Source organism: Rhinoderma darwinii, chromosome 13, assembly GCF_050947455.1.
Source record: "Rhinoderma darwinii isolate aRhiDar2 chromosome 13, aRhiDar2.hap1, whole genome shotgun sequence".
NCBI classification, from domain to species: Eukaryota; Metazoa; Chordata; class Amphibia; order Anura; family Rhinodermatidae; genus Rhinoderma; species Rhinoderma darwinii.
This window is the reverse complement of record NC_134699.1, coordinates 55316477-55344000: the sequence shown is the minus strand read 5'-3', so window position 1 is coordinate 55344000 and position 27524 is coordinate 55316477. Positions and strand designations below refer to the sequence as shown.

At 39.4% G+C, this 27524-nt stretch overlaps 1 protein-coding gene across 1 annotated transcript in view; it reads right to left on the bottom strand.

Annotated features, from left to right (window-relative positions):
* ANKFN1 (ankyrin repeat and fibronectin type III domain containing 1) overlaps positions 1–27524 on the bottom strand; it is a 278523-nt gene that overhangs the window by 154438 nt on the left and 96561 nt on the right. The window contains exons 3-4 of the mRNA XM_075846863.1: positions 26842–27036; positions 17019–17132 (exon numbers count right to left, since the gene is read on the bottom strand). Of these exons, the coding sequence (XP_075702978.1) occupies positions 17019–17132; positions 26842–27036 (309 nt within the window). The remainder of the gene's footprint in view (positions 1–17018; positions 17133–26841; positions 27037–27524) is intronic.

The following is a 27524-nucleotide window of genomic DNA, read 5'->3' as shown; positions in this document are numbered from 1 at the left end:
GGTAGATGTTGGTTTATTCACCACCAGGTGGAAGAATGAGCAACGTTTCGGTTCACACCTAAACCTTTCTCAAGCTAATTCAAACAATGTGCAGTACCACATATATATAGGAGGATACACAAAGTATACAGTACACAGTGCAATTATATAATATGCATAAAAAGGTAAATACATAAATGGAATATATTCATATAGTTAGTGAAGACATATATTAAAGTGACCAGTGCATTGATTTCAGTACAACATCTCTCAATATAAAATACAGACATGTATATAACACAGGTAATACTATAATTACCGTATTTAATGATATCATATCCTAATGAAGGGGCGGAGCAGAGGAATCATATCGAAAACTAGTAAAATACAGGAAGATTTTAAACTTGTATTGAGAAACTTACATTATCGGCTCTCGGTGAAGCATGGAGCAAGCAATGGCGTCCCACGATCAGTAATGCGCATGCGCAAGATTACTTAGTTGCCCTTGCGGTTTATATTATGTGGGGGAGACCACAACTGAAGTAACTCTCAGAATGAGGAATCATAAATCGAATATCAAGACCAAGAGAAGAGATCTACCAGTATCTAGACACTTTATAGATTGTAAACATAATGTATCCCAAATGCGTTTTAAAATTATTGATTCTGTTCCCCAACATAGACGAGGAGGTGATAGAGAACTGGCACTCAAAAGAAAAGAACTCGAGTGGATATTCACTCTTGAAACTATGGCCCCAAAGGGGCTTAATGTGGATTACACATATTTCCCACATATTTGATAGTCCATGAGTCTGCTGCATTTTTCTCAGTATAGGTAGTTTGTTCTTTAGTATACTTAGGATAATTTATCTAGTATTCTATTTCTTTTTAAAAATTCACGTAACTTTAGATTTGAATCGTAATTTCATTTTTTTCTTATATATATCTATTTTTTCACTGAGAATCTTCTTTTCTATTACAGATACTGATCCATATGAAGGGATGTACAACATGGGAGCAGAGGCTACGTTTTTTTCGGCTAGTTATGTTTTATTGATTACTCATTATTTACACATTTGTATAATTTATGCTCTCTGTGAAAGATTTGGAATAAAATTTATATGGCATTTTGAACTTATATATGACTCCCCCACCTTTATATATGTCTTGTTCTATAATTCATATCGACAAGGTCCTATGTAAATACATAGACGGGTGTGATACACCACTTTAACCTCTGTTCCAGGATATATGGCTGTTCGTCCTACTGTGACACAGCCACTTCTCCTTCCTATGTTACAGTTCGTGGCCCCCTTCTTTTCAAGACTCCATATTGAGTCTCAGAATTATATATAGACATAAAACTATACATACACATTGGTGGCAGGGTATCTACATTAAAATACTCATTGCCGGATAAATCCTGTAGTTGATTATTATTCTGTCCTGCTATAATATGCGCGGTGACGGTATTAGCCATCTGCGCATGCGCGGCTATACTGCGTTCCGGGGATGCGTTCCATGTGACGCACTTCCGCCAGTCCGCCATCTTGCGCATGCGCATTACTGATCGTGGGACGCCATTGCTTGTTCCATGCTTCACCGAGAGCCGATAATGTAAGTTTCTCAATACAAGTTTAAAATCTTCTTGTATTTTACTAGTTTTCAATATGATTCCTCTGCTCCGCCCCTTCATTAGGATATGATATCATTAGATAGGGTAATTATAGTATTACCTGTGTTATATACATGTCTGTATTTTATATTGAGAGATGTTGTACTGAAATCAATGCACTGGTCACTTTAATATATGTCTTCACTAACTATATGAATATATTCTATTTATGGATTGACCTTTTTATGCATATTATATAATTGCACTGTGTACTGTATACTTTGTGTATCCTCCTATATATATGTGGTACTGCACATTGTTTGAATTAGCTTGAGAAAGGTTCAGGTGTGAACCGAAACGTCGCTCATTCTTCCACCTGGTGGTGAATAAACCAACATCTCCCCAACGCTGAAGTCCTGGTGCTGTTACTTGCTCTTTTGTCTTTGGTATCTATATATATATATATATATATATATATATATATATATATATATCTATAGCTATATCTAGATATATATGTGTCAGTATCGATAAAATCCACTCTTGTCATGAAGCAGATGCCAAATGACGACATATCTTTAAGTGGTGGTGTTGATCCTTGTAGTTGTCGTGAGGAGACCTGGGTTCAATCCACAGTTAAATTAATAAAATCCATACAAATGCATAAAGCCCGATAATTCTGAACACGACTCAGGGATTCCCTCCTACGGCTTCTTTTGGGACATACCAAAAGGGCAAAACCCAGGGTCGCAGACGGCACACCGCAATCATTTTTTTTATTGACAAGCTTGTGTTGATTTTATGAATTTAACGCTTAGAAATCATGGATGTGAGGTTAGCCAAATGGTAAGGTCACGGGAGATCTTATACATAAGACATTCAGGAACTCCAGATCTGCGGGAACCTGTCCTGTTGATCCGAGTCCTGGGCAATCAGCTTCTCCATACAAAAGATGAAGCAATTTCATTCGTAAAAAAACAAAACAAATGTGAGTTCTGAAAGTGTTCTGGGCTGCAAGGATTTCCAGTACTGAGGTATCACAAATCAACCAAACTGGTGGAAAAAAGAATTCCCTTCAGCAAGCTAGAGAGAGACCCAGGTAATCTGGATAAGAAACCAATGCAGAAGATTAAGGGTAAAAAGTACAAACAGTTATACAATTGGTTTATAGTACCCCAAAAAAATGATCCTTCGACTTGGACCACCAATTTAAAATGTAGATTGTATCTTTAATTGTCTGCCAAATGTGTTATGATGGTATCTGCTAGTGACATGTATTCATGGCATATAACATTTTCCTTGTTTACAACCATCAACTGTGTAGATTTTATGTAAAAATGTTTTACTTTTAGCTCAGATTTATATGCTTTGGATGCTCTGCTAGCCCTAAAACCCTGGGAGCAGGGGCATAACTAGAAAAGACTGGGCCCCATAGCAAACTTTTGACTGGGCCCCCCTCCCCTCCCCCACAACCAATGCCGCACAAAGCCCACCCTCCAGACAATGAACATTTATCAGTTCTGTGTGCAATGTAAAATACAGCTAGGCCACCAAGTTGTGGACCATCTACCCCTCCCATTTTATGATATCCCATTGGTAATGATCCTACAGTCCTGCTGTAGATAGTGCCACACATACCCCCTTGTAGATGGTACCCCAAGGTGCCCCTTGTAGATAGGGCCACACAGACCCCCCTTGTAGATAGGGCCACACAGACCCCCCCTTGTAGATAGGGCCACACAAACCCCCCCTCGTAGATAGGGCCACACAGACCCCCCCTCGTAGATAGGGCCACACAGACCCCCCCTTGTAGATAGTGCCACACAGACCACCCCTTGTAGATCGTGCCCCCAGACCCCCCTTGTAGAATGTGCCCCCCAGACCCCCCTTGTAGATCGTGCCCCCCAAACATAAAAAAAATTATTCACCTACCCACGACAAAGAGTTGCTCCACAGCCTCCTCAGCAGCCTATGAGTCTCCAAGAAGGGATCCTTGTGTAAGCGGGCGTGATCCAGTGACATCATCGGGCTGGCCTGCACAGGGATTCTGTCCCAGCGCCTTATATGCTGCAGGCCTAACATGGCCTGTAACGTAGTGCATGGGGCTAGCTCCCTACTCTGCCATAGTATTCAATTGTATCTGCGTTGAAAGGATGCAGATACACTTGAATGTGGCAGTTGCCTGAGGCCCCCGTACAATACATGAATTCTATGTGCCGGACATTGCGGCACAGCCTCCTCATACCGCAAGCCCCATAGCAGTCTATGGCTGTCTATGGCTGCCATAGTGGAAGCTCTGCCACTGCTTGGAAGTGAAATCCTCATAGACTTCAGTCCATCAATTTATCACTTGAACAGTGAAATTCGAGACTTTATTTAGAAATGAGATTTTTTTTTATAGTACATAGTCACAGATAACTTCTTTAATACATCATGCACAGTCATTTTACTGGTACCGGAGCATGACATTGATAGAATGATAAAAAGCTTATCAGTAAAGACTTGTTTACTTGTCACTTAGAATGCATTAGTACGCTTCTCAAAGTAACGTCAAAGAGGCATTAGGGAAAAAGCACTCTGACAGCAGTCTATTTGAGAGTTTACCATCTCAGCGTGCATAATAATTCATTATTATTAGACGGAGAACCTCTTTTAGGCTGAAATTACACATGCAGATTTGGAGCAGTTTGAGCCAAAGCCAGGCGAAGATTAAAAGGAATGGGAAGTATAAAAGACAGACTTTTACTTTTCCTTCCTGTTGGATCCACTCCCGGCTTTGGCTCAAATAAGCACCTCAAACTGCATAAAAAAAAACTATGTGTGAATGCAGACTTAAAGGGGTTGTCCAGGCACGGACTACTGACGGCGCACTCGATCAGCTGATCCGGCTGCCGGATGTTATATAGTGTACGCAGAGTTCGAAGCCGGAAGCAGATTGCTCCATACACTGCATAGCGGCCGAACTGCAGAACTGCTCTGCTCCTATTCACTTGAACAGTACTGCAGGCCGGCCGGTATTTCGGACCGGAGCCATCTGCTTCTGGCATGGACATCCGGTGCCCGAAGGCAGACTAAGCAGCTGATCGGTGCGAGATCCGGATGTCGGACCCCCATCGATCATATGCCGATGACCTTTCCTGTGGATAGGTAGATAGTTGTCCGTGAATGGACAACCCCTTTAAACTCTAGTAATTCGAGAAATTGGCATATCAACGATCAATACCCTGGATCCAACTTATAAAAAATAACATGGAAGTAGACATAGAAAATCTTGGTGGGGAAACAATTCTTAGTTGCATAGTTGATCTTGTGACTCAAAGGTTTGAATGTGCTCATGGAATGATCTTTTTCAAGCCCCTAGGATATCCGCATTGTGGCAACCCTTTTATCTACTTGCCAGAACAGAGCAATTTAAAAATGCAAGTAACAGAAGTGATTTTATTTCACTTACTGTACTGATTATAGAAGGCAAGCTGATGTATTCCAGTTATTATTGTAATATTTTCCAGATAAATCCCCCTGCTAGCCCTGTGACGTGTATTAATGTGGGAGCAGGTTACAGGAGAGGGCCCTGTGGGGACTGAATTACACAAAGCAGCGCGGGTGTTTTTGTTGGAAAAAGAAATTATTGTGAAACACAGCAAGATACACAATGTTCCGAAACTGCTGCAGATTCACGTCAGAACAATGTCAAGCTTCATAGTAGGGAAGCAATTTTTATCGTGACTTTATGATGTGAAATAGATTCATTTCTAACAAAAAGAAATAAAATACAAAAAGTTGAATTCGTGCAAATATTTTATCAGGATTTCCTAGCACCTAACATCAATCCGTTAAAAAAAAAATTGTTTTGTTTCACCACATTCTGAGAGACATAACTTTTTTATTTCTCTGTGCATTGAGCGGCGTGAGGGCTTATTTTTTGCGGGACGAGCTGTAGCTTTTATTGGCACAATTTGTTGATACATATGACTTTTTATCACATTTTTTTGAGGAGCTAAGCTGACCACAAAACTTCAATTTTGGCGGTTTACAATTTATTTATTTTACGGCGTTCACCATGAGCGTTAAATAACGCTATATTGTAATAGTTCAGACTTTTACGGACGCAGCAATACAAATTTAGTTTTATTTTTTTACATTACTTTAGAAGAAAAATGGGAAAAGGTTTTTTTTTTTACTTTTAATTTTTTTATTTTATTTTCACTTCAGAAAACTTTATTTCACTTCTTTTTAGACATTATATTAGTCTCCGTAGGGGACTTGAACCACCCATCATTAGATCGCTGGTACAATATCCTGCAATACTAAAGTATTGCAGTATATCGTCATTTTTACAGGCATCTTTTATGCCCCGCCACAGGCAGGGCTTAACAGAGGCCGAGTGAAGGCAGTCCTGGGGGCCTTCATTAGGCCACTGGGCTGCCATAACAACCATCGTCACCACCCAATCTCACTGCGGGTGGGACAACGAGCTGTCGGAGGGGGCTGACCCCTCTTTTCAACGCCTCAGATGCTGCTGTCGCAATTGACCATAGCATTTGATGGGTTAAACAGACAGGAACAACGCGATCGCTGCTCCTGGCTGTTATTCCTGGGTGTCGGCTGTAAAACACAGCCGACACCCGCAGCATATGGAGCGCGCTCCATACTTCTCCCCCTGCACCAGGACGTACCGGTCCGTCCTGGTGTGCTAAGGGATTTTCCCATCAGAAACATTTAGGACATCTCCACAGGTTATGTCATAAATGTCAGATAGATGTGGGTCCCTCCTCTGGGACCCGCACCCATCTCTAGAACGGGCCCCCTAAACCCCATTCTACCTCTCTGTGTTGTAGCTAAAGAGTGCGATTCCCGACCATGAAGTACGGAAAAAGAGCGTAGCTCGCTGAGCTACGCCGTTTCCATAAGACTCATAGAACTGAATGGCTGTTACAGTAACAGCGTGGCTCGCATGCTACTCTGCTTCCTTAACTGCCATTCAGTACTATGGGAGCTACGGAAACAGCATAGCTCAGCGAGCTATGCTGTTTCCGTAATTGATAGTCATAAATCCAACTTTTCAGCTATAACACAGAGGTAGTACAGGGTTTAGGGGGCCCCGTTCTATCAATCGGGCAGCTGGCTAAAACCTGCACAGTAAATATATTAAGGTTTATATACAGCTGGTGGTCGGGAACCAGTTAAAATACATTTTCCTAAAAATACCTTTTTTAAAATACAGACTCTTACTAAAGATGTCTTTCCACCACATTGTTTTATGACATATTAACCCCTTCCCGCATTTTCACGTACAGTTACGTGATGGGAGATGGCCTTTTCCCGCATCTCCACGTAACTGTACGTGATGGAGATGAAGCTGGCTCAGGAGCTGAGCCAGCGACATCACCGCCGGGTGACAGCTGTATGTTACAGCTGGCACCCTGAGGTATCGGCCAGGACCGGAGCTAGCCTCCGATCCGACCGATTAACCCCTCACATGCTGCGTTCAATAGAGATCGCAGCATGTGAGGAGTTTATAGCCACCGGCGACAAAGCAACGTGATCGCTGGGTTGCCGGTGGCTGCAAATGCGATCGGAGGGGTAATACTTACCTCCCGGTCCGCCAGTAACGGAATCCTCCTATGCCCCGTCGTCGGCGGGGCCCAGGAGGCTTCCGGTACCATCGGCAAGATGGCGCCCGCTCAGCTTCCGGTTCAGAAGCTGAGCCGGCGTCATCAGCAGTGGGTGTCCGCTGTATGTTACAGCGGACACCCCGATCTATCGCCAGGAACCGGAGCTAGCTCCGATTCCTGGCATTAACCCCTTCAATGCAGCGATTCAATGCAATCGCTGCATCAAAGTGGTTTGTATGCAATCGGCAGCCTTGCCACGCGATGGCAAGGCTGGCGACTGCTACTATGGCAACAGGATGCCTAACAATGGCTTCCTATCTGCCATTACGTTAGCCGATTAGGCCCCGCCCGGAGGCGGAGCCTGATCGGCTTGCTGTCAGTGAACAACTGACAGTTCTAATACATTGCACTACATAGGTAGTGCAATGTATTAGAACATCAATAAAACAGTTGGACCTTCAAGTCCCCTAGTGGGACTAAAGAAAAGTGTAAAAAAAAGTGTAAAAAATGTAAAAATAAAAGTTGTAAAATATACAATAAAAGTTTTAAATAATAACACAAAACACAATCGCCCTTTTTCACTTATCAAGTCATTTATTATTGAAAAAAATAATAAAGCCATACATGTTTGGTATCGCTGCGACCGTAACGACCTGAACTATAAAATATTATGTTATTTATCCAGCGCAGTGAACGCCGTAAAAAAAAAACTAAAAAATACTGACATAATTGCTATTTTTTGGTCACTTTGTCTTCCAAAAATTGAAATAAAAAGTGATCAAAAAGTCACATGTACCTAAAAATGGTACCTATAAAAACTATAACTCGTCTCGCTAAAAACAAGCCCTCATACAGCTCCGTCGACGAAAAATGTAAAACCGTTCTGGCTCTCACAACTTGGCGACAGAAAAAATCCATTATCTTTACAAAAGTAATTGTATTGTGCAAAAAGTTGTAAAACATAAAAAGTGCTATAAATTTGGTATCGCCAGAATCGGACTGACACGCAGAATAACGTGAACATGTAATTTATAATGCGTGGTGAACGCTGTATAAAAAGAACTAAAAAAATATGCCAGAATTGCAGTTTTTTTGGTTACCTGGCCTCCCAAAAAAAAAGGATAACAAGTGATCAAAAAGTCGCATGTGCCCCAAAATAGTACAAATAAAAACTACAGCTCGTCACACACAAAAAAAAACAGCCCTCATACCACTACGTCTATGAAAAAATAAAATTAGTCAAGGCACCAATAAGCCAGGAAATAAAAATATGCAGTTGTGCCGGCCCGAGGGGAACGTTTCTTCTGTTTCAAGTGGCGAATTATCAAGGCCCCTAAAATTAGGGAACCAGGAAGGGGAGGGCCCAAACATATCTGCTGGAAGTGAGGGCGCCCGTATTATACCAGGACAACACTTTCCTGCAAAATCCCCCAAACTGCAAAGGTCCAGAGTGTGGTCCAAAAGGGGACTAAGTAAAGACCATTTATTAGTGCGACACCGGCCTGTGCAGAAAGTCACAGCGTAACACACATCTATGGATTATTTTATTGTTTTTTTTTTACCCCACTATACCACCTGACTATGCCCCTTATATACTCCGCCCGTCTTACATGTACCCCCACATTATAAACGGAAACACCAGTAAGACTCAAAACAAAACTACTACAAGCAAAATCCACGCTCCAAAAGCCAAATGGCGCTACCTCCCTTCTGAACCCTACAGTTTGCCCAAACAGCAGTTTACTTCCACATATATGGCATCGCCATACCCGGGAGAACCCTTTTAACAATTTTTGGGGTGTGTGTCTCCAGTGGCACAAGCTGGGCGCCACATATTGGCATATCTATTGAAAAACCCTTTTCACTCTGCAACATCGCGTGCACACCAATTTCTGCCAATCACCTGTGGGGTTAATATGCTCACTACACCCCTAGGTGAATACTTTGACGGGTGTAGTTTCCAAAATGGGGTCACTTCTGGGGGGGATCCACTGTTTTAGTCCCACAGGGACTTTGCAAATGCGACATAGCGACCAGAAACCAATCCAGCAAAATCTGTACTCCAAAAGCCAAATGGCGCTCTTTCCCTTCTGAGCCCTACTCTGTGCCCAAACAGCAGTTTCTGACCACATATGTGGTATTGCCGTACACAGGAGAAGTTGCTTTACAAGTGTTGGGGAGCTTTTTTTCATTTATTTGTTGAGAATATGAAACATTTTCAGCTAAAACTACGTCTTATTGAAGAAAAAGGATTTTTTTTATTTTCACTGCCCAATTCTAATAAAATCTATGAAACACCTGTGGGGTCAAAATGCTCACTACACCCCTAGATGGATTCCTCAAGGGGTGTAGTTTCGTGAATCGAGTGACTTTTGGGGAGTTTCCACTGTACTGGTACCTTAGGAGCTTTGCAAAAGTGACATGGTGTCAAGAAATCAATCCAGCAAAATCTGTGCTCCAAAAGCCAAACGGCACTCCTTCTCTTCTGATCCTTGCCGTATGCCCAAACAGCAGTTTATGACCACAAATGGGGTATTGCCGTACTCCAGAGAAGTTGCTTTACAAATGTTGGGGTTCTTTTATTCCTTTATTTGTTGAGAAAATGAGAAATGTTGAGCTAAAGCTACGTCTTATTGGAAAAAAAGGATTTTTTTTATCTTCACTGCCCAATTCTAATAAAATTTATGAAGCCCCTGTGGGTTCAAAATGCTCACTACACCCCTAGATGGATTCTTCAAGGGGTGTAGTTTACTAAATGGAGTCACTTTTTTGGTGTTTTCACTGTTTTGGTCCCTTAGGGGCTTTGCAAATGCGACGTGGTCTCCGCAAACCATTCCTGCTAAATTTGAGCTCCAAAAGCCAAATGGCGCTCTTTCCCTTCTAAGCTCCGCCGTGTGTCCTAACAGCTGTTTATGACCACATGCAGGGTACTGTTTTACTCGGGAGAAATTGCTTTACAAAACTGGTGGTGCATTTTCTCCTTTTAGTCCTTGTGGAAATTAGAAAAAATAAGCTAAACCTACATTTTCTTTGAAAGAATTTAGATTTTCATTTTCACGGCCTACTTCCAATAATTTCTGCAAAAAAACTGCGGGGTCAAAATGCTCACTATACCCCTAGATAATTTCCTCAAGGGGTATAGTTTCCAAAATGGGGTCACTTTTGGGGGATTTCCACTGTTTTGGTGCCGCAAGAGCCTTTCAAACCCGACATGGTGCCTATAATATATTTTAATAAAAAGGAGGCCCCAAAATCCTCTAGGTGTTCCTTTGCTTCTGAGGCCTGTGCTTCAGTCAATAAGTGCACTAGGGCCACATGTGGGGTATTTTTAAAAACTGCAGAATCTGGGCAATAGATATTGAGTTGCGTTTCTCTGGTAAAACTTTCTGTGTTACAAAAAAAAATAGATGAAAAATGAATTTCTGCCAAAAAAAAAGAAATTTGAACATTTCACATCTACTTTGCCTTAATTCCTGTGAAACATCTAAAGGGTTAAGAAACTTTCTAAATGCTGTTTTGAATACTTTGAGGGGTGAAGTTTTTAAAATGGGGTGACTTATCGAGGGTTTCTAATATATAAGGCCCTAAAATCCACTTCACAACTGAACTGGCCCCTGTAAAAATAGCCTTTTGAAATTTTCTTGAAAATGTGAGAAATTGCTGCTAAAGTTCTAAGCCTTGTGATGTCATAGAAAAATAAAAGGATGTTCAAAAAACAATGCCAATCTAAAGTAGACATATGGGTGATGTTAATTAGCAACAATTTTGTGTGGTATTACTGCCTGTCTTACAAGCAGATACATATAAATTTAGAAAAATGCTAATTTTTGCAATTTTTCGCTAAATTTTGGTGTTTTTCACAATTAAATACTTAATGTATCGAGCAAATTTTGCCAGTATCATAAAGTCCAATGTGTCACGAGAAAACAATCTCAGAATCGCTTGGATAGGTAAAAGCATTCCGAAGTTATTACCACATAAAGTGAAACATGTCCGATTTGAAAAAATTGGCTGTGTCCTGAAGGCCAAAACAGGCTGTGTCTTGAAGGGGTTAATAGGATTCAACAACAGTTGGAGACAGAGAGAGACTCATTGCCAAAGAGAGTAAAACTAACCCTAAAATGTTTTTCAATTACATCAAAATAAAAAAAGGTTAAAACAACAAAGTGTTGGCCCTTTCAAAAGCAATGAAAGAAAAATTGTGGAGGGTGATGAGGAAAAAGTTAATTTATTTAAAAAAAAATTCACTGTGTTCACAGAGGAGAATGAAATGTCAGGTGAAGTGCAGAGGAATAAGGAAGATTCGACCAGGTTCTAACATAGAGTAAATGCTGCAGAATTTCCGCAATGGAATTCTGTGAGGAAATGCCGCAACATTTACAGTAGCAGCAAAGTGGATGAAATATTGAAAATATCATGCCCTGAGAAAAAAAAAAAATCGCAGCGAGAACATTAATAAATTGACCTGCGGTGCGGAATTTAAATCCACATCATGTCAATTTATGCTCCGTTTTTGTTGCTTTTCTGTTGCAGGTTTTCCCCATTGAATTCAATGGGGATGCAAAACCCGCAACAAATAGCTAAGTGTCGTGACTTTTGCCGCAAAAATCGCAAGTCAGAAAAAAAAAATCTATACTTAACCAGAACTCCCTGCTTCTTCCTCCAGTCCGGCCTCCTGAGATGACGTTTCATCCCATGTTACTATTGCAGCCAATCACATGGGCTGCAGCGTCATCCAGGGAGGCCAGACCAGACATCAAAGGAGGGGCGCGTCACCATGACAATGGCCGGGGTAAGCATGAGTGGGTTTTTTTCTACAATGTGGTGCAGTTTTAGCAGCCAGTGTCAGACAGCTGCGGCAAAGGCAAATAAGATCATGGGGTGCATCAAGAGGGGCATAGATGAACATGAGGCAAACATAATTCTACCATTTTATAAATCTCTAGTCTGACCAGACATGGAATATTGTGTATTTGTATTCCCCTTAAACAAAGCGTTGTATGTTTGTGCTAAAAAGTTCCACTTTTACATCTGTCCATAGCACATTTTCCAGCATTGTGGAACATCCAGGTGGTCTTGGACAGCAAGGGCTTCCTTGATAGTTTTCTTCAATGACCAAATTCTTGTTCAGTGTTTTTATAATATTGGACACATGAATAGAGGTTTTTGCAGTTTCTTTCTAACCTCTTTCAGTATTGCCCATTGTGCTTTTTGAGTAATTTTAACAGGACACCCACTCCTAGGCAGAGTAGCAACAGACCTGAATTTTCTCCATTTATAGACAATTTGTCTAACCGTAGATTAATGTACACCCAGGTCTTTTATTTTCCAGCTTCATACTTCTCTATAACACGTGTTCTCAGGTCTTCTGAAGGTTGTTTGCCTCGAGGTATGGTTTACTCTAACAAATCTTTCTTAAGAAAATCAATGTCAGTAACCAGGCTTTGTGTGCCTTTATTTAAGTGCGAAACCCACACTTCCAACCTATTTCCTTATATGAAAGCCCTTTTGCCTATTAGCTCTCACTTTTTCTCCATGCACTGTGGATGCTTACTCAATGTGCTTAATAAAAGACATGAATAGTACAACTGATTTTGTGTTATTAGTTTAGTTTGATTGTTTTTGTTTATAGTTATTAGAAATCAATGCAGAAATCCAGATATTCCAAAGGTTTCACTTACTTTGTCTTGCAACTGTACGTGCACACTCACCGACACAGAGAATGGGCTGCTTTTAGTCCTTTCAGGACTAAAGTAGGAGAACAGACAAAACAACTGCAGTGTCCACCCATTGAAATTAACGGTAACACTAAAAACTCCCTGTTTTCATGATTGGTGGGTGTCCCAGTGGTCAGAGCCCCACTAATCAATGTTGAATAACCTATCCTTGTCAACATTACAAAGTTGTCATTATTAAATTGAAATGCAGTCCTGTATGTTTTGATTGTACAATATATTAGTTACATGAAAAACTTGAGAAATGTTGTACATACCCCAGTAGACCCAAAAAAGTTTTAGAGAAAAATAAGGTTTAGAACCATCCATGGCCAACCAACACTGCGAGTATGCAATGCCTAGTACAATTTTGCAAAAACAAGCATGTGACCTCTTTGAGCTATGCAAATCACATCACCATCCATTATAGCTCATACCCATTGTATTACAATTGCAATATTTTTATACTACCTCTTTCATAGGTTGAACGGTCATAAACAATTCTACATATTCTTTTGCAAATACATTGTAATATTCCAAATGAAAATATATATACTCCTATAAATGGTGATTCTCAGCTGGCTTTATCCAAATGTTCAAAGAACTGTTGAGAAGTTGAAAAAATTTCAGATTTTGCAATACATGTGAATAAAAAATGTTGAATAATTGGCAAACGCTGGTAACTCTACATCCACCCTCCTCTTGTTACCATTTGGCCACATTATATTTCATTAACTGAGCCAACGCCCATATGGTCACTGAGAATGTGTTAAGTTGGATGTATTGGTTTGAGATACACAGTTCAAAGGCTACGTTCTCAGTTTTATTTTGCTTGAATTAAATACAAAAATTGAAGTTATTCCATCCCTTGTACTACACATAGAATAAATTCCAGTGACAAAAAGCCCTAGAGTAATGATTTCTCTTAATATTAGTCCTCCGCGGAAGAAAATACTGATATGTGCCAAGATTGGCAAATTCTCTGCTAACACTCTTATTAGTCATTGCATGGAGTAGGCAGAGGAACTATCTCCAAGGGATAGTCATTTCATACAAACATACAAGATCCCAACAGCTGCTTGTACCCATCATTATTAAAAGACTGGCAAAGACTGTTATTAGGCTTTAGACATTAGGACGTAGACATGTTTGCTTAATGGATGGTTTTATTGCACTTCATGTTTAAGTATTGTCCTTGAATGCACCCATGAAAGTTTTCCACTATGGCAAATTAACGTAAGTAGAAATCCTATACATTTTATCAACGCATCACCAAACTATCACTCTCTGGGAGGTCTTATGATCAGGGTTACCTAGGGATAGGTTGATTTTAGTTTGACGCCCCTTCCTTATGGTTGTTTGATATACCTCTCCACTATTATTTTTTGAGTAATGCCCTATTTTACTAGAACCATGTATTATTCCAGTGACTCTACTGTATACAAAGCCCCTGCACTATATTGGTTTAGGTGCCATCGGTAATAGCACACAATTTATCAAGTGTTTATATTGTTGCCTTTAGAAAATATTAGAGAGTGAATGGTTGGCACTACCTTCACCTTGGCAATACGGGATGACGTGCCTGTTGTGGTGCGATCACAGCTAGTTGGTGGTGCTCAGTGTTGCGTAGATAGATGTAGAATGTACAACTTGAAGAAAAATCACACGGCATTCATAAAATTGAGACGGGCAAAACACGGGAGACATAGGTAAGACAGCTGGCCTACGGCCGTTTCGCGGCCTCTCAATTTATGAATTAAAATCACCAAAATCATTTGGTGCGTGCCGTGTGCTTTTTCGTCTTCAATTTGTACATTATTGCCTTTATGTATGGACTGAAAATCTATTAAGAGTATTAAAAGTTGTGTTTTAAATGGCTTAGCATACATTTTTAGTGATTGAACTCCACAATATATACTACAGCACCACCTACATTGGGATTTGGGACCTGCCATTTATTGAGATATTGTCGGTGGCACTCTGCGTGGATGTTGGGTGCTGTCAGTAGGATTCCCACCCCATTGATCATAAGAAGATAAACTTGAGCCGTCTTTATCTTGACTCCTAACGCATTAAATACACAGTGTCAAGAAACTTGAACTTAACTTGCTGCAGCTCGATAACACAACAAAATCCATTCCAAAAAAAGTCATCAGAGTTCAGATAAACTTGGCTACATCCATAGATTAATAATGCAGTTTTTGTTTTATTTAGAAAGAGGGAAAATGAAGATGTGTAATGTTTCAGCCAAAGATATGGACTTTTTCAAACACTATGGCCGCCGGGTGCAAAATAGGATGCTGTGAATACAGCGCTAGGGTAAAGACAATGCCCCAATACCCTTTGTCAGCCCTCCACAAATGTTATGTAGGACTGATTGACCAAGCTTAATTCCTTTTTTGTACTCTTTTGAAGCTCTGCCTCTGGCAGAATCACGATATACTGCAATACATTAATATTGCAGTATATCATGCAACTGATCCAACGATCGCTTCTTCAAGTCCCTTAGGGGGGAGTAATAAAATAGTAATAAAAAAAAGCTAGTTTTTTTTATGTTCCAAAAAGAAAAGTATTAAAAGCTCAAAAAAAAAGAAGCTTTTCACTATATATATATATATATATATATATATATATATATATATATATATATATATATATATATATATGAGAAAGCAGCAGCACTCACAAAAGACCATATGAACGGGTGCCCAGCAAAGTGTCCCGATCCTCGGACAAAAATGTAAAACACAGAGAGAGAAAAAAATTTCAGCATTCCGGTGTGAAGAAAATGGTGGTTTATTCAATCCCAATACAAAAGCTTTTGTATTGGGATTGAATAAACCACCATTTTCTTCACACCGGAGTGCTGAATTATTTTTTTTTCTCTCTCTGTGTGATATATATATATATATATAAAAAGTTTACATAACTGGTATCGCCGCGTCCGTAAAAGTCCAAACTATCACAATATAGTGTTTAACCTGCTCAGTGAATGGCGTAAAAAAAACAAAAAAAATTAAAATAAAATATATATATATATATATATATATATATATATATATAAAACAAGCAAATAGCCCTTTTTTTGGTCACCTTAGCGCTCCAAAAAAATTACATAAAAAGTGATTAAAAAGTTGCATATACCCCAAAAAGGTATCGGTGAAGACTACGGCTCGCCCTGCAAAATTTAAGCCTTCACATTGCTAAATTGATGGGAAAATAAAAGTTACGGCTCTCAGAATATGGCGAGACAAAAGATTTTTTTTTAATTTAGCAAATAGTTTTATTTTTTTTAAAAGTGGTAAAAAAGAAAACAAAACATATAAATTTAGTATCGCCGTAATCGTATAAACCTGTAGAATAAGGTGAATATGTAGTTTTTACCGCCTGATGGACGCCGTAACAACAAAACCCCACCAAAATGACGTAATCGCTGTTTTTTGCCCATTTCACCCAGAAAATAAATTGTTCTCAGCTTCCCAGTACATTAGGTGGTACAATAAATGGTGCCATGAAAAACTATAACGTGTCCCGCAAAAAACAATCCCTCATACGGCTATATAGACGGAAAGATAAAACAATTATAACTTTTGGAAGGTGGGGAGAAAAAACAAAGTGAAAATCCAAAAAATGGCTGAGGAGAAAAAGGGTTAAAGGGCTCCATATGCATTGTATGTATGTATGTATGTATGTATGTATGTATGTATGTATGTATGTATGTATGTATGTATGTATGTATGTATATATATACACACACACACACACACACACACACACATATATACATACATTATATAGTGATTGATCATACTTGTTATTTTGTGTCTACCAATAATGCTCTGTGTGTCGAAATTTAACGCTTTGTGACAGGTGTAATATAAACCATAAGTTCACCCATCTTTGCAATCACCTTTTTGCCCCTTATTACCTAAGGAGACAAACATTTTTCATCTCATAAGAAACCAATACATTGACCTGAAGTTTTCCTATAAAGTAAATAAATTCTTGTGTCCAGTTCAAAATGGGCCTTGAGAAAGAACGACAAAAAACAAATACAGAACAAAGAAAAGTAGAAAAACGAATCTTCAGTCGTACCTTTGTATTTGGTCACAACAGCTGAATTGACACTCAGAGGCTCCTGGAAGGTGACAGTGAGGGATGTGCTGCTTGTTATCATGAGGCAGACATTGGTCGGCACCTCGGGGGCTCCTGAAAAAAAGTAACAGAATCTTCAGAACTCGGCTCTATAAATCTTAACTAAACAAGAGGAGCTGAAAGCATGCATAGCCTTTCATTGTCTCAAACTGAGTTGCTACAGAAGTGATTGATAGAGTGAGCATCTAATACTTGGCAAATAAAGGTTTAAAGCCTATATTAAGTAGAATGTTTCCATGTCATAGCACACCTCTCTGTAAATATAAGACTTTCAGTACAACAATATATATATATTATATATATATATAGCACACAAGAAAACGGCGGCCGCACACTGCGAAAACTAATGCCACCTAAGCCACTAAATATAAATAAATATGCATTACTGCTAAATCTACTTACAATAGGGAGGTTCTTAGCGCACATTTTGATCAAATTGTGTGAGCCCACCTGCCACGACAACGTGACCTCTATGGATAGATCCATCTATCTATCTATCTATCTATCTATCTATATAGTGCTATGGATCAGAGAAAACAGATTGTACCTGCCTATCAACTCATCTGATAGGAGTTAATACTATGCTTACTTAAAGAGGCTCTGTCACCAGTTTACAACTTGCCTATCTCCTACCTAATCTAATAGGCACTTTGATGTAGATAACTACCAATCAGCATCATTCCAGCCCAGCTTGATTCACTGCACAGCGTGATCTCGTGAGATCATGCTGTGACGTCACTTTCTCCCGCAGGTCCTTCACCGGAGCGACGGAAGACTTAACAGACATCACCTCCAGCCGTGTCAGGATCTTTATCCGAATCTGCAGCGGCTGGAGGCGATGTCCGTTCAGTCTTCCGTTGCTCCGGTGAAGGACCTGTGGGAGGAAGTGATGTCATAGCGTGATCCCGTGAGATCATGCTGTGCTGTGAATTAAGCTGGGCTGGAATGAATTAAAGTGTATGACGCTGATTGGTCAGTGTCATACACTTTTCTATACAACGCCCACTTGGTGAATAGAAAAAAACGCACAGTTGGGCATTTAGAGAAACTTTGAATAAATCGAAAAATGTTCATGACTTGCTCAATTATAAAAGTATAAAAAAAACAAAACAAAATACAGTTATCTACATCAAAGCGCCTATTAGATTATGTAGGAGATAGGCAAGTTATAAACTGGTGACAGAGCTTCTTTAAGTTGTGCTAATGTAATGGGTACAAGAAGTTATATCAGTTTGTAATTTACACCATGTAGTCACATCTGAGTACCTAAGGCCTCAGTTGCCTCCCTAATGCCTCATGCACACGACCGTGAGGGTTTTTACTGTCTGCAAATATGGATGCAACTGCTACGAATACATAGTGTCCGCAATTGCGGAAGCGCGCATAGACTTCTATGGCTGAGTCCGTGACGCAATTGCGGGCAAGAGTAGGACATGTTCTATATTTTGCAGATTATTCCTACCGCACGGACACATATGCGAAAAATTTATACGGAATGTATATCCGTGTCCGTGGTAAATAGAAATTAATGGGTCCGCAATTTCATTCGTAATTACGGATCAAAAGTATGGTCGTGTGCATGGGGCCTTAGACACTACTACTTTAGAATTGGGTACACTCACGTGTTATGTTGAGACTGCATGTAAAGGTTTCGGGAAGTCTCATAAAGAACGGCTCCTGCTCTGGGGGAACCGGCCCGTTTATGTATTACATGGTTTTCCATCCACTTAAATGTCCAGCATGTAATACTACAAGTATGTTTAGAAGCAACTTCTTACAGCTGGGAGTTAGACAAGCCAGACCCCACGTCGATCAGATTTATAAAGGGATTGACTTTGCGAGACTACCCATTAAGGGGGCTAATGGAGTGGTCCTTATTTAATTTGTTTGTTAACTTACATGCCCTGTTTAATGCAACTTTTTTTTCCTACTGTGACAGGGAACTGAAACAATCAGTTCCTTGTCAGTAAAAGCCCAAAATACCATATAAATCTGATGTCATCGATTACATCACAGTATTTCCTGCTGCATTGTGGCCATGCTTAGAAGACAAACTGTCTTATCTGCATGTTCCTATATACAGGATTGTAAAACTATGTACAAATGATGCTTGGGATAGCATATAACTTTAAAATCTATAGTCTATTTTTGGATGTAATTCTACTAGAACTTATGCAGTACCCATTAAATTTATTTGAAGGCTATATGTGCTTTTTAAGCTATTGATCACAGGGAATAGCACACTATTCAAAATTCAAGCATGCTAAAATATCTGCCATATGTTATAAATCCTGTAAGATGCAATAGATGGGTGATTTTCTAGGCATGTTCTGTGGAGGCCAAGCATCCTCTTATATGGCCTGACATGGGCCGTGTAAGCGAGCGCTGATCAACGAGACAGCTCGTGATCGGCACTCATTTTCTCCTTTCATACGGAGCAATGATTGCTTATGTATAGGGATGAGAGATTGTTACTTCGATCGCTCGTCCCCTTACATTTTCATCATGTCGGCAGCACATCCCCTGTTTACACAGTTAGATGTGCTGCCCACAACGATAATATTGCATAAAAGAGCAGATCAGCCGATGAACGAGCGTTTTCCTGATCATTGGTCCGTGTAATAGGACCTTTAGTGTCCAAATATGAAGACGCTGAAAACATATTTGGAGATGAGTACTAAACGGTCACCTAAATAACCTAACAGGGATGAATTTGTCACTTGGTACAACTCAATGTGGTATCGTCATGTGTTACCTGAAGATAATCGTACTTTATGTTATGTGCAAGGGTTTTCCCAATCTATAGACTCAGAGAGCTAAGAGACAAATTTAGCTGTATCTGTATAGCAGTAATTTTGTGATGCCTGTGGTTTTATAAAAGTCTGTATGACAAGTGGCTTAGTGTTTTCTATCATTGGGGACATGGGTTCCAATCTGACAAGGCATTGTTTGTTCTCCATATGGTTTTGTAAGTGCCCCCCTCCCCAGCAATCTAAAAAAAACATCTAATACCTTAGTTCGCTCTGTAAAATTGGTCCTAGGAATGTGTGTGCTCGAAAAATATAATTGTAAGCTTCACGAAAGGATGGGAAAGTATTGAACTTACCATATTCATATCACTACAGAATATATTGGTGCTATATCCAAATAACGTGAATAAATACAATTTGTGCCCAGATCGGAGTTATAAATGTGATTTATTATATATTCTATATAAGTCTATATATTGATTTAAGTATCAGTAATAATGCAATGGTATCCTGGAGGAAATTTTAAAAATTTGTTAAAAATATGAAAAAGGCATTTTAAAGACATACTGTAACTTTATAGAAATTACTAAGCCATGTATTAAATCTGTAAAGCACACATAATTCATCTATTCAAAGAATTTCCTGTAACACAGGTCTGCCCTGTTTACAAGCCAATAGAGCAATCTACTGTAACCAGAACTATGAGTGAGAGTGATAGCGGTCTGGAGTGGGACAGAAGACGTCATCACCAAACTTGAGGGGAGAAGAGAGAGGGTGCTACAACGATGTGCCAGTTGGAAACATGGTAGACAGATCATTGTGGAAGAAAGAGGAAAGAAAAGAAAGCTTGTTTGAGCAGCTGAGAAAATGGACGAGCCACTCACTCAATTGAATCACTGAGGAGCCTGTTCCGTTTTAACCTTCCCAAGCCATAGCCTGCTCGGGAAAAGTTAGAGACAGGCTCCATCTACTGCCAGGAAGGACCACCCAAAGAGACAGGACACAGTGTGCTTTCTGAAGAGCGCCTCTCACCCACCACTAATTAGTCGACTCTGAGACACTTTACATTCGGGACAAATGGAACTTGCAATGTATTCATAAAGCAATGAATATTTCAGAAACTGGATGATTGCATTGACCCTCCATGTACTGTGTGTCTCAATACTGGCAACGTTTCAAATACTGCTACTGTGTATCACAGGATAATGCATACTGTATATTTCATCATTCGTAAAGAAAAAAAATATCATGCTATTCGGCCAATTGAAAAAAAAAAATTCAAAGAAAAAAAAACAAGCAAGCAGGTTTAAATTCTAAAGGAAATCGTTACGAAAAAGGGACAAACATTCAGATCAATAAACGAGAAGTTCTCTAAATATAATTTAAAGAACCTGTGGCCGTTCACTACACAAATAACATGCAATATCTGCATGGGGTTGGAATGATATCCCTGTGTTTGCTGGGCATTCTACCAAATACTCAGATTTCCTCGAAAAATGCAAAAAAAAATCTAAATAAATAGTCGTGCGTGTCTGAGATTGGGAAATTAGATTGTACAGTGCCGGATTGGGTTTCCTTTGGCCTACCAGAGGAAAGGATTCTTAGGTCCCACGCCCCATTTATACAGAACCTCGAAATGATTTTCTGTCAGGTGAATTTACCATTACTATGTCTTGTACCTTATGAGTTAATAATTATATCCGATGTCTATTTTATTATATCAAAGTGTAAAGATTAATTATACCCCAGTGATTTATAACTAGGAGGTAATAAGTTATATAGGACTAGTTTTTAGTGGATAATGAAAAAAAAAAAAAAATCCCCCAAAAAATAATTGAGAAACTAGTGGAGAGAATGTTTTTTCTCTAGCCAGTGGCAATGGTGGTCAGTATTGAATTTGACAGCTAGTACAGTACATGATCTTCGGCTACCCAGTGGTAAAAGTACCGCCGGATCTGTGGTGAACCAATGTTATATGTCCTAGCACATGTGCATGTACCATTGTGAGTCGAAGGAAATTATATCAAAGTCTCCATTTTTCCTTCCTACTAAAAAAAATTAACTCTCTATTTTCAGCAATCTATTACACATCATTTTTAATATTATTTATTTTAAGAAATGCACCCAGACCATGTGGAGTAAAGCTCCCTAGTCTCACTGCTCTTACAGAAAAGAAACCCCTTCTATGATAGTGTAAAAACCTTCTCAAATCCATCTTACTTTATACAGGTTGGTATCATCTGCTAATAGTGAAATTTTCTCCATAAGCCCTTTACAAGGTCATTAATAATAATAATATATATATATATATATATATATATATATATATATATATATATATATATATATATTTATATCTGCCCTTGTGATACCCTTCTTATAGCCATGACCCAATCTGAATGTGTGCCATTAAAGGTGTTGTCTCATCAAGACAACCCTTTCCATTTGCCCTATTAGGGCATGTGAAGGTCATGTAGCGGGTGTCCCACGCTCGGAAGCACTCTATGAGCTAGAAATCTGTTCTGCCAAACTTGTGCCAGCTATGTAGAACATTGACGGCCATTCGTATCAATGGCCACCATGTAATACTACATTTTACCTGGAGCAGCTGCTGTATGGGAAAGTCTGGTCAGAGAACACACCCAATGACAAAATCAGATATTTGGCGGGGTTTCTGGGAACTGAACCTGTGGCTGGTGCAATATGACAGGGGATGTTTTTTTTATTATCTATTTATCAACTGGATATCTTCACAGTTACATACATTGTCCCCCAGCCATTGTGTACTCATTTTATGCACCAACCTTCTTGTTGGAAAAGTATCAAATGCTTTGGGGAAAAAAAAGCAAAGTTACAGATACAATCTAGAACTTATCACAGAAGTCAAATAAATTATTTTGACAAAACCTGCTGTAATAAACATATGCCAATATACTGCTATATATTTATTTTCATTGTAATACTACAGGATAGCATCTCTTAAAAAAACTTTTGCCCACTGTGCACAGTTCAACAGTCCATCAGCTATATTCTACTTCATTACCCAAAAATAATCACAATATCGATTAGTACTATACTTCTCACACTTCTCAGTCTATAACCGCCTGGTAGCCCAGGTTTTGCATGCTGTTTCTATGGCAAAACAAAAAGGGTGGTCAAGAAAGAGGTTAAAAGTCCTTTACACTCCCGTGCTTGCATAGCGTCACAGAACTATTGAAAATCATCATTGCATCTCCTTAAAGAAAACCATGGAGTGGAAAAGGTGGGCATAATGGCATGATGAAGTCCTAGCAAACTATACACAACACGAATGTACTGCGTATTAATAATAGCAAAGTATATAGCAATTTTATTACGAAGAAAGGGAACATTCTTGCTTAGCTCAGGTAAAGAAAAACTTCAGTTGATTTGCCCCATTAAAGGTATAATCCTGAGCGCCATGCACTTAATGCTCTCAATTATTAATACCAATAAGTGACCCACTCTTCTCTTAGATTCACTCTCGAAAAGGTTGTCACTAATAGGGTGACATCAGGGGGGTAAAAAGAGTCACACGCGGTTACATTCTCTTCTTCGTCTCTGAACATTACGGCAGGTTTAAGCATCTTCCTCTCATAAAGCGAATACCTATCTACCAATCACTAGCATGAGGTCCACCACAATAAACACTAACTTGCTATATACTGTGAGCGGTAGGTATTCCCAGCCAGCGTCATGGAGGAACAGAAGTCTTAGAAGATACACCTTTAAGAAGAAAAATAAATCAGGAGGAAATCCTAGATGCCTATTCCTGTAATTTAATTAAAATGTTTCAGAAGAATAGTAAAACTTTTATTCCTCAAAACGAATGTAGCAATGAAGTTGTACTTGGAATAACAGTGGTAACACCTTTATTGTGTAAAGATATGGACTGGATTGTAATACTTGACACTAGGTCTCCCAAGTAGTTGAAGGAATGATAGGGTTTTGCATCTTTCCTAAAAAAAATACTGGGGTACTGTTTTTCATTTTGGATTATTCTTCATGGTTTTAATTCACGTTCTTTGGTAGCTCACTGTAGGATTTTCTTTGTAAGAATTGATGACTGGGAGGGATGATTGAAATGAGAAACGTCAGAATATCAAAGACCCACCATAGATAGTGGTGGAGACCTACGTGGGACACTGTTCCCCATGGCTGCACTGGCCATAGGGTAGGGTTGGGTTGGTCTCCTGCTTCAGTTTTTCATTTATTTATTGTCTATAGTCTCTTGCCCACGACCGTTGTGCCACTCGGGCCGTTTTTGACGGCATCCGAGTGGCACCCGATAGTCTTCATGGACCCATTCAATTTAGCGGGTGAATCGGGTTTGTGAAAAATGGTCCGAGTTTCCGATCCGAGGAAAGATAGTACATGTTCTATCTTTCCTCGGATCACTGATGGGGCTCGGATGGCACACACGGTCGTGTGCATGATGCGTTAGGCCTTTTCTTTTTATGTACTTTGATTGGATCACCATGCACATTATTTTTCTTTTGTCAATTTTTTGTATTTTATATTTTCACTTTGTGAATATGTTACTTATAGAATTATTAAATAGGATGATATGAATAAAAAATAGTGGAGTGTATTTTGCATGAAGCGATCATTACTATGGGTTGAATTGTAGTGGTTTACTGTATGTTGAAAACGTATCACTATTTATAGTATTTTAGATGTATATTACAATTTGAAGCTTTGGTGGCTTTTGTGGGACGCTTGTCTCTATGGTTGCACCTGTAATTATTTTATTGCTGTGGGATATGTTGCCTTGGCGACGGCCTCCCGCTTTCGCTGCCATCCATCACTCAGTCTACTACCTGTGAGGTTTGATATTTTACCTGGTGCGTGGGTGTAGTCTCTCGTTTAAGTAATAAGGATAATATGTGTCTGATGTATCTTACATTAGAAGAAAGGCAGAAATTGAATCCAGTCCTTTTGGGTCTGTTTAAAATAAGAAGCTACTTCCAAGTTTTATTGACAAAATAGTAAAAACAAATGCGGTGATTGCGGGTATTCCCAGAGTACAATGGAGGGATTATGGCAGTGTGAGCGGTGCCTACGCGTTTCTGACGCCTACTGCGTCCTTAGTCATGGCTTTTAGTCTGTCTCGCTCGCAGTCTAAGAATTTATATCCGGTCTATTTTTAGTAACAGTTGATTGCGGTTCAAATGGGGAACTCCTAGGAATTCCCTGGAACGCAAGTCATTTCCTGTATCACGAGCAGAAATTTTCATCGAACAGGTGAATATGATCTTTATCACCTATTCTTCGAGTCAGTAGTTTTTATTCTTTCCTTTCAGTTATTATGTGAATCTATAAAGATGTTATTAACTATGTATCTAAAATGTCGCTAGAGTTTGCGATATTTATAGAAGAATATTGTGAAAATTTCGTTCTTTGTTATTATCTCGTACCGGAAGTATTAACTGGTTAAAAACAAATATGAGTGTGCGTAATGGGAGTATAAAAATTACTAGTTCAGTGGGAGATATTATTAGAGAAAGATTTGGCTGTGTTCATTGAGAAAAATATGGTTTTTGCTATATTGTGTATTATGATTATATGAGATATAATTTATTCTAGATTTTGCACTGTAACTTGTTGCGCGAATGATACTACACATCTGTGATAAGGTGAGCTGGAGGAACCCTCCCATTGTTTCTGTATCTTACATTACTTAGTTTGTCCAAGCTCGAAAGTGTGTTGGCGTGGGGCGCATGCGCTCCTGTGAACAGACTTGGCGCAAGACTGGAAGTTGTCACTATTCTGGCGAAAGTACTTCCATGGGCATTGTTGCCTTCGAGTATCACGCTGGTGACGCAGATGGTTTGTGCGAGCCGGAAATTGGATGCTACATGCACCATTGGACGCCACTAATTAAAAGGGGTTTGCCCATCAGGGACAATTATGGCATATCCACAGGATATGCCATAAATGTCAGATAGACCCCCTAGACCGCGTTCTACCTTTCTTGGTTCCCGCTGCCTACCGATCCACTTGACAATCTCCGACCATGCAGTCAGGAAAACAGCGTAGCTACGCTTTTTCTGTAACTCCGATAAAAGTGAATGGCAGCTATGGAAACAGCGCAGCACATGAGCTATGCTGTTTTCGTAATTTCCGACCATGTAATCAGGAAGTGGCCTGGGAGGTAGCGGGAGCCGAGAAAGGTAGAACAGAGTTTTAGGGGGCCCCATTCTAGAGATAGGTGCGGGTCCCAGAAGTAGGACCCACATTTATTTGACATTTATGGCATATACTGGGGATATGTCATAAATGTCTCTGATGGGAAAACCTCTTTAATGATAATATTTAAATATAGTTTAGCTTTATTCACCTCATGACGAAGGTTGCGAACCACACGTTGAAGTGTCATTTGGGGTGACATCTCCCACCCCTGGATCATGTCGACATCCGGTACAGTACCAAATTTCTTATTTAGACTAAGTCCAGAGTTCTATTCTAGATACAGAACCAGGTTTAACGATACGCCTAGTATTTTTATTACACGTTTTGATACTAGTGTTGCACAGATGCGCTTTACTATGCTCTAAAGTTGTATATTGACCACCTGAGTGGATACTTGGTAGCGAATATAGTCATCTCTATGAATTTAGCGGAATGTATGTGAATATAGTCATCTTGATGAATTCAGTGGACTGTATGAGTACTTCATCCTCTTGTATGGGGTTTTTAGATTGTCTTTGGTAACGTTTATAGGTTTACAAATAAATTAAGCAAATATAAAAAAATTTTTTTTTATTAACAAGCGTTGAGTATTATTACCTTTTTAGATCTGGATATTGTGGAATTTAGCAATACAGATATAGTTGAGTAATAAGAATAATTTAAGCATGGATTAAAATAAATGCACTGAAACGGATATGCGCCATTTTTGAGATTTACTATATCTGTGAGCAATATTGTGCATGTTTATTTACTAGTCTGGTTTATATGGATTGACTTTTTTTTTAATAATAAAAAATACTTACGTGCATATTCATAACCAGTCTTCATCCTCTTATATAGACGATATCTCCATTCCCAGGATTTCAGCTGCTTTTCTTTGTCAGTACTGTCTACTCCCAACCCTTCATTCTGCATTTTTGCAGATAATTCATTCATCCTCATCTGGGCTTCTTCCACCAGAGAATTCAGGTGCATAGATCTAGTTTCCAGACTGACAACTGCAAATAATCAAGAGATGACATTATTCAAATGCATTCATAAACATGCATGTCCGCCTAATTTATTCAACAAAATATTGACTCAAAATACAATGTCTATGGCTGAGGCGAAACAACATTTTTGTGTTGGCTTCGTTAAAATCCTGATTTGAATCAAATAAAGATCCTTTTGCAGAACCCGAAATGTGCGGCTCATATAAAAAAAATCTACCATAATGTGATCTTTTGTGATCTGCCTCCAGCGTTATAAGCACTAATGCACATTACCGTGTGTGCCGTCCGAGTCCCGTCCGTGATCCGTGGAAAGATAGAACATGTCCTATCTTTCCACGGATCGGAGAGTCTGGTCCGTTTTCACGGACCCAATTCCCCCACTAAAGTGAATGGGTCGGTGAAAACTATTGGGTGCACTCGGATGCCGTGAAAAACGGCCCGAGTGGAATTTGGTCACGTGCAACTTGCCATATAGTGGTGTTAGTTTTCATTGT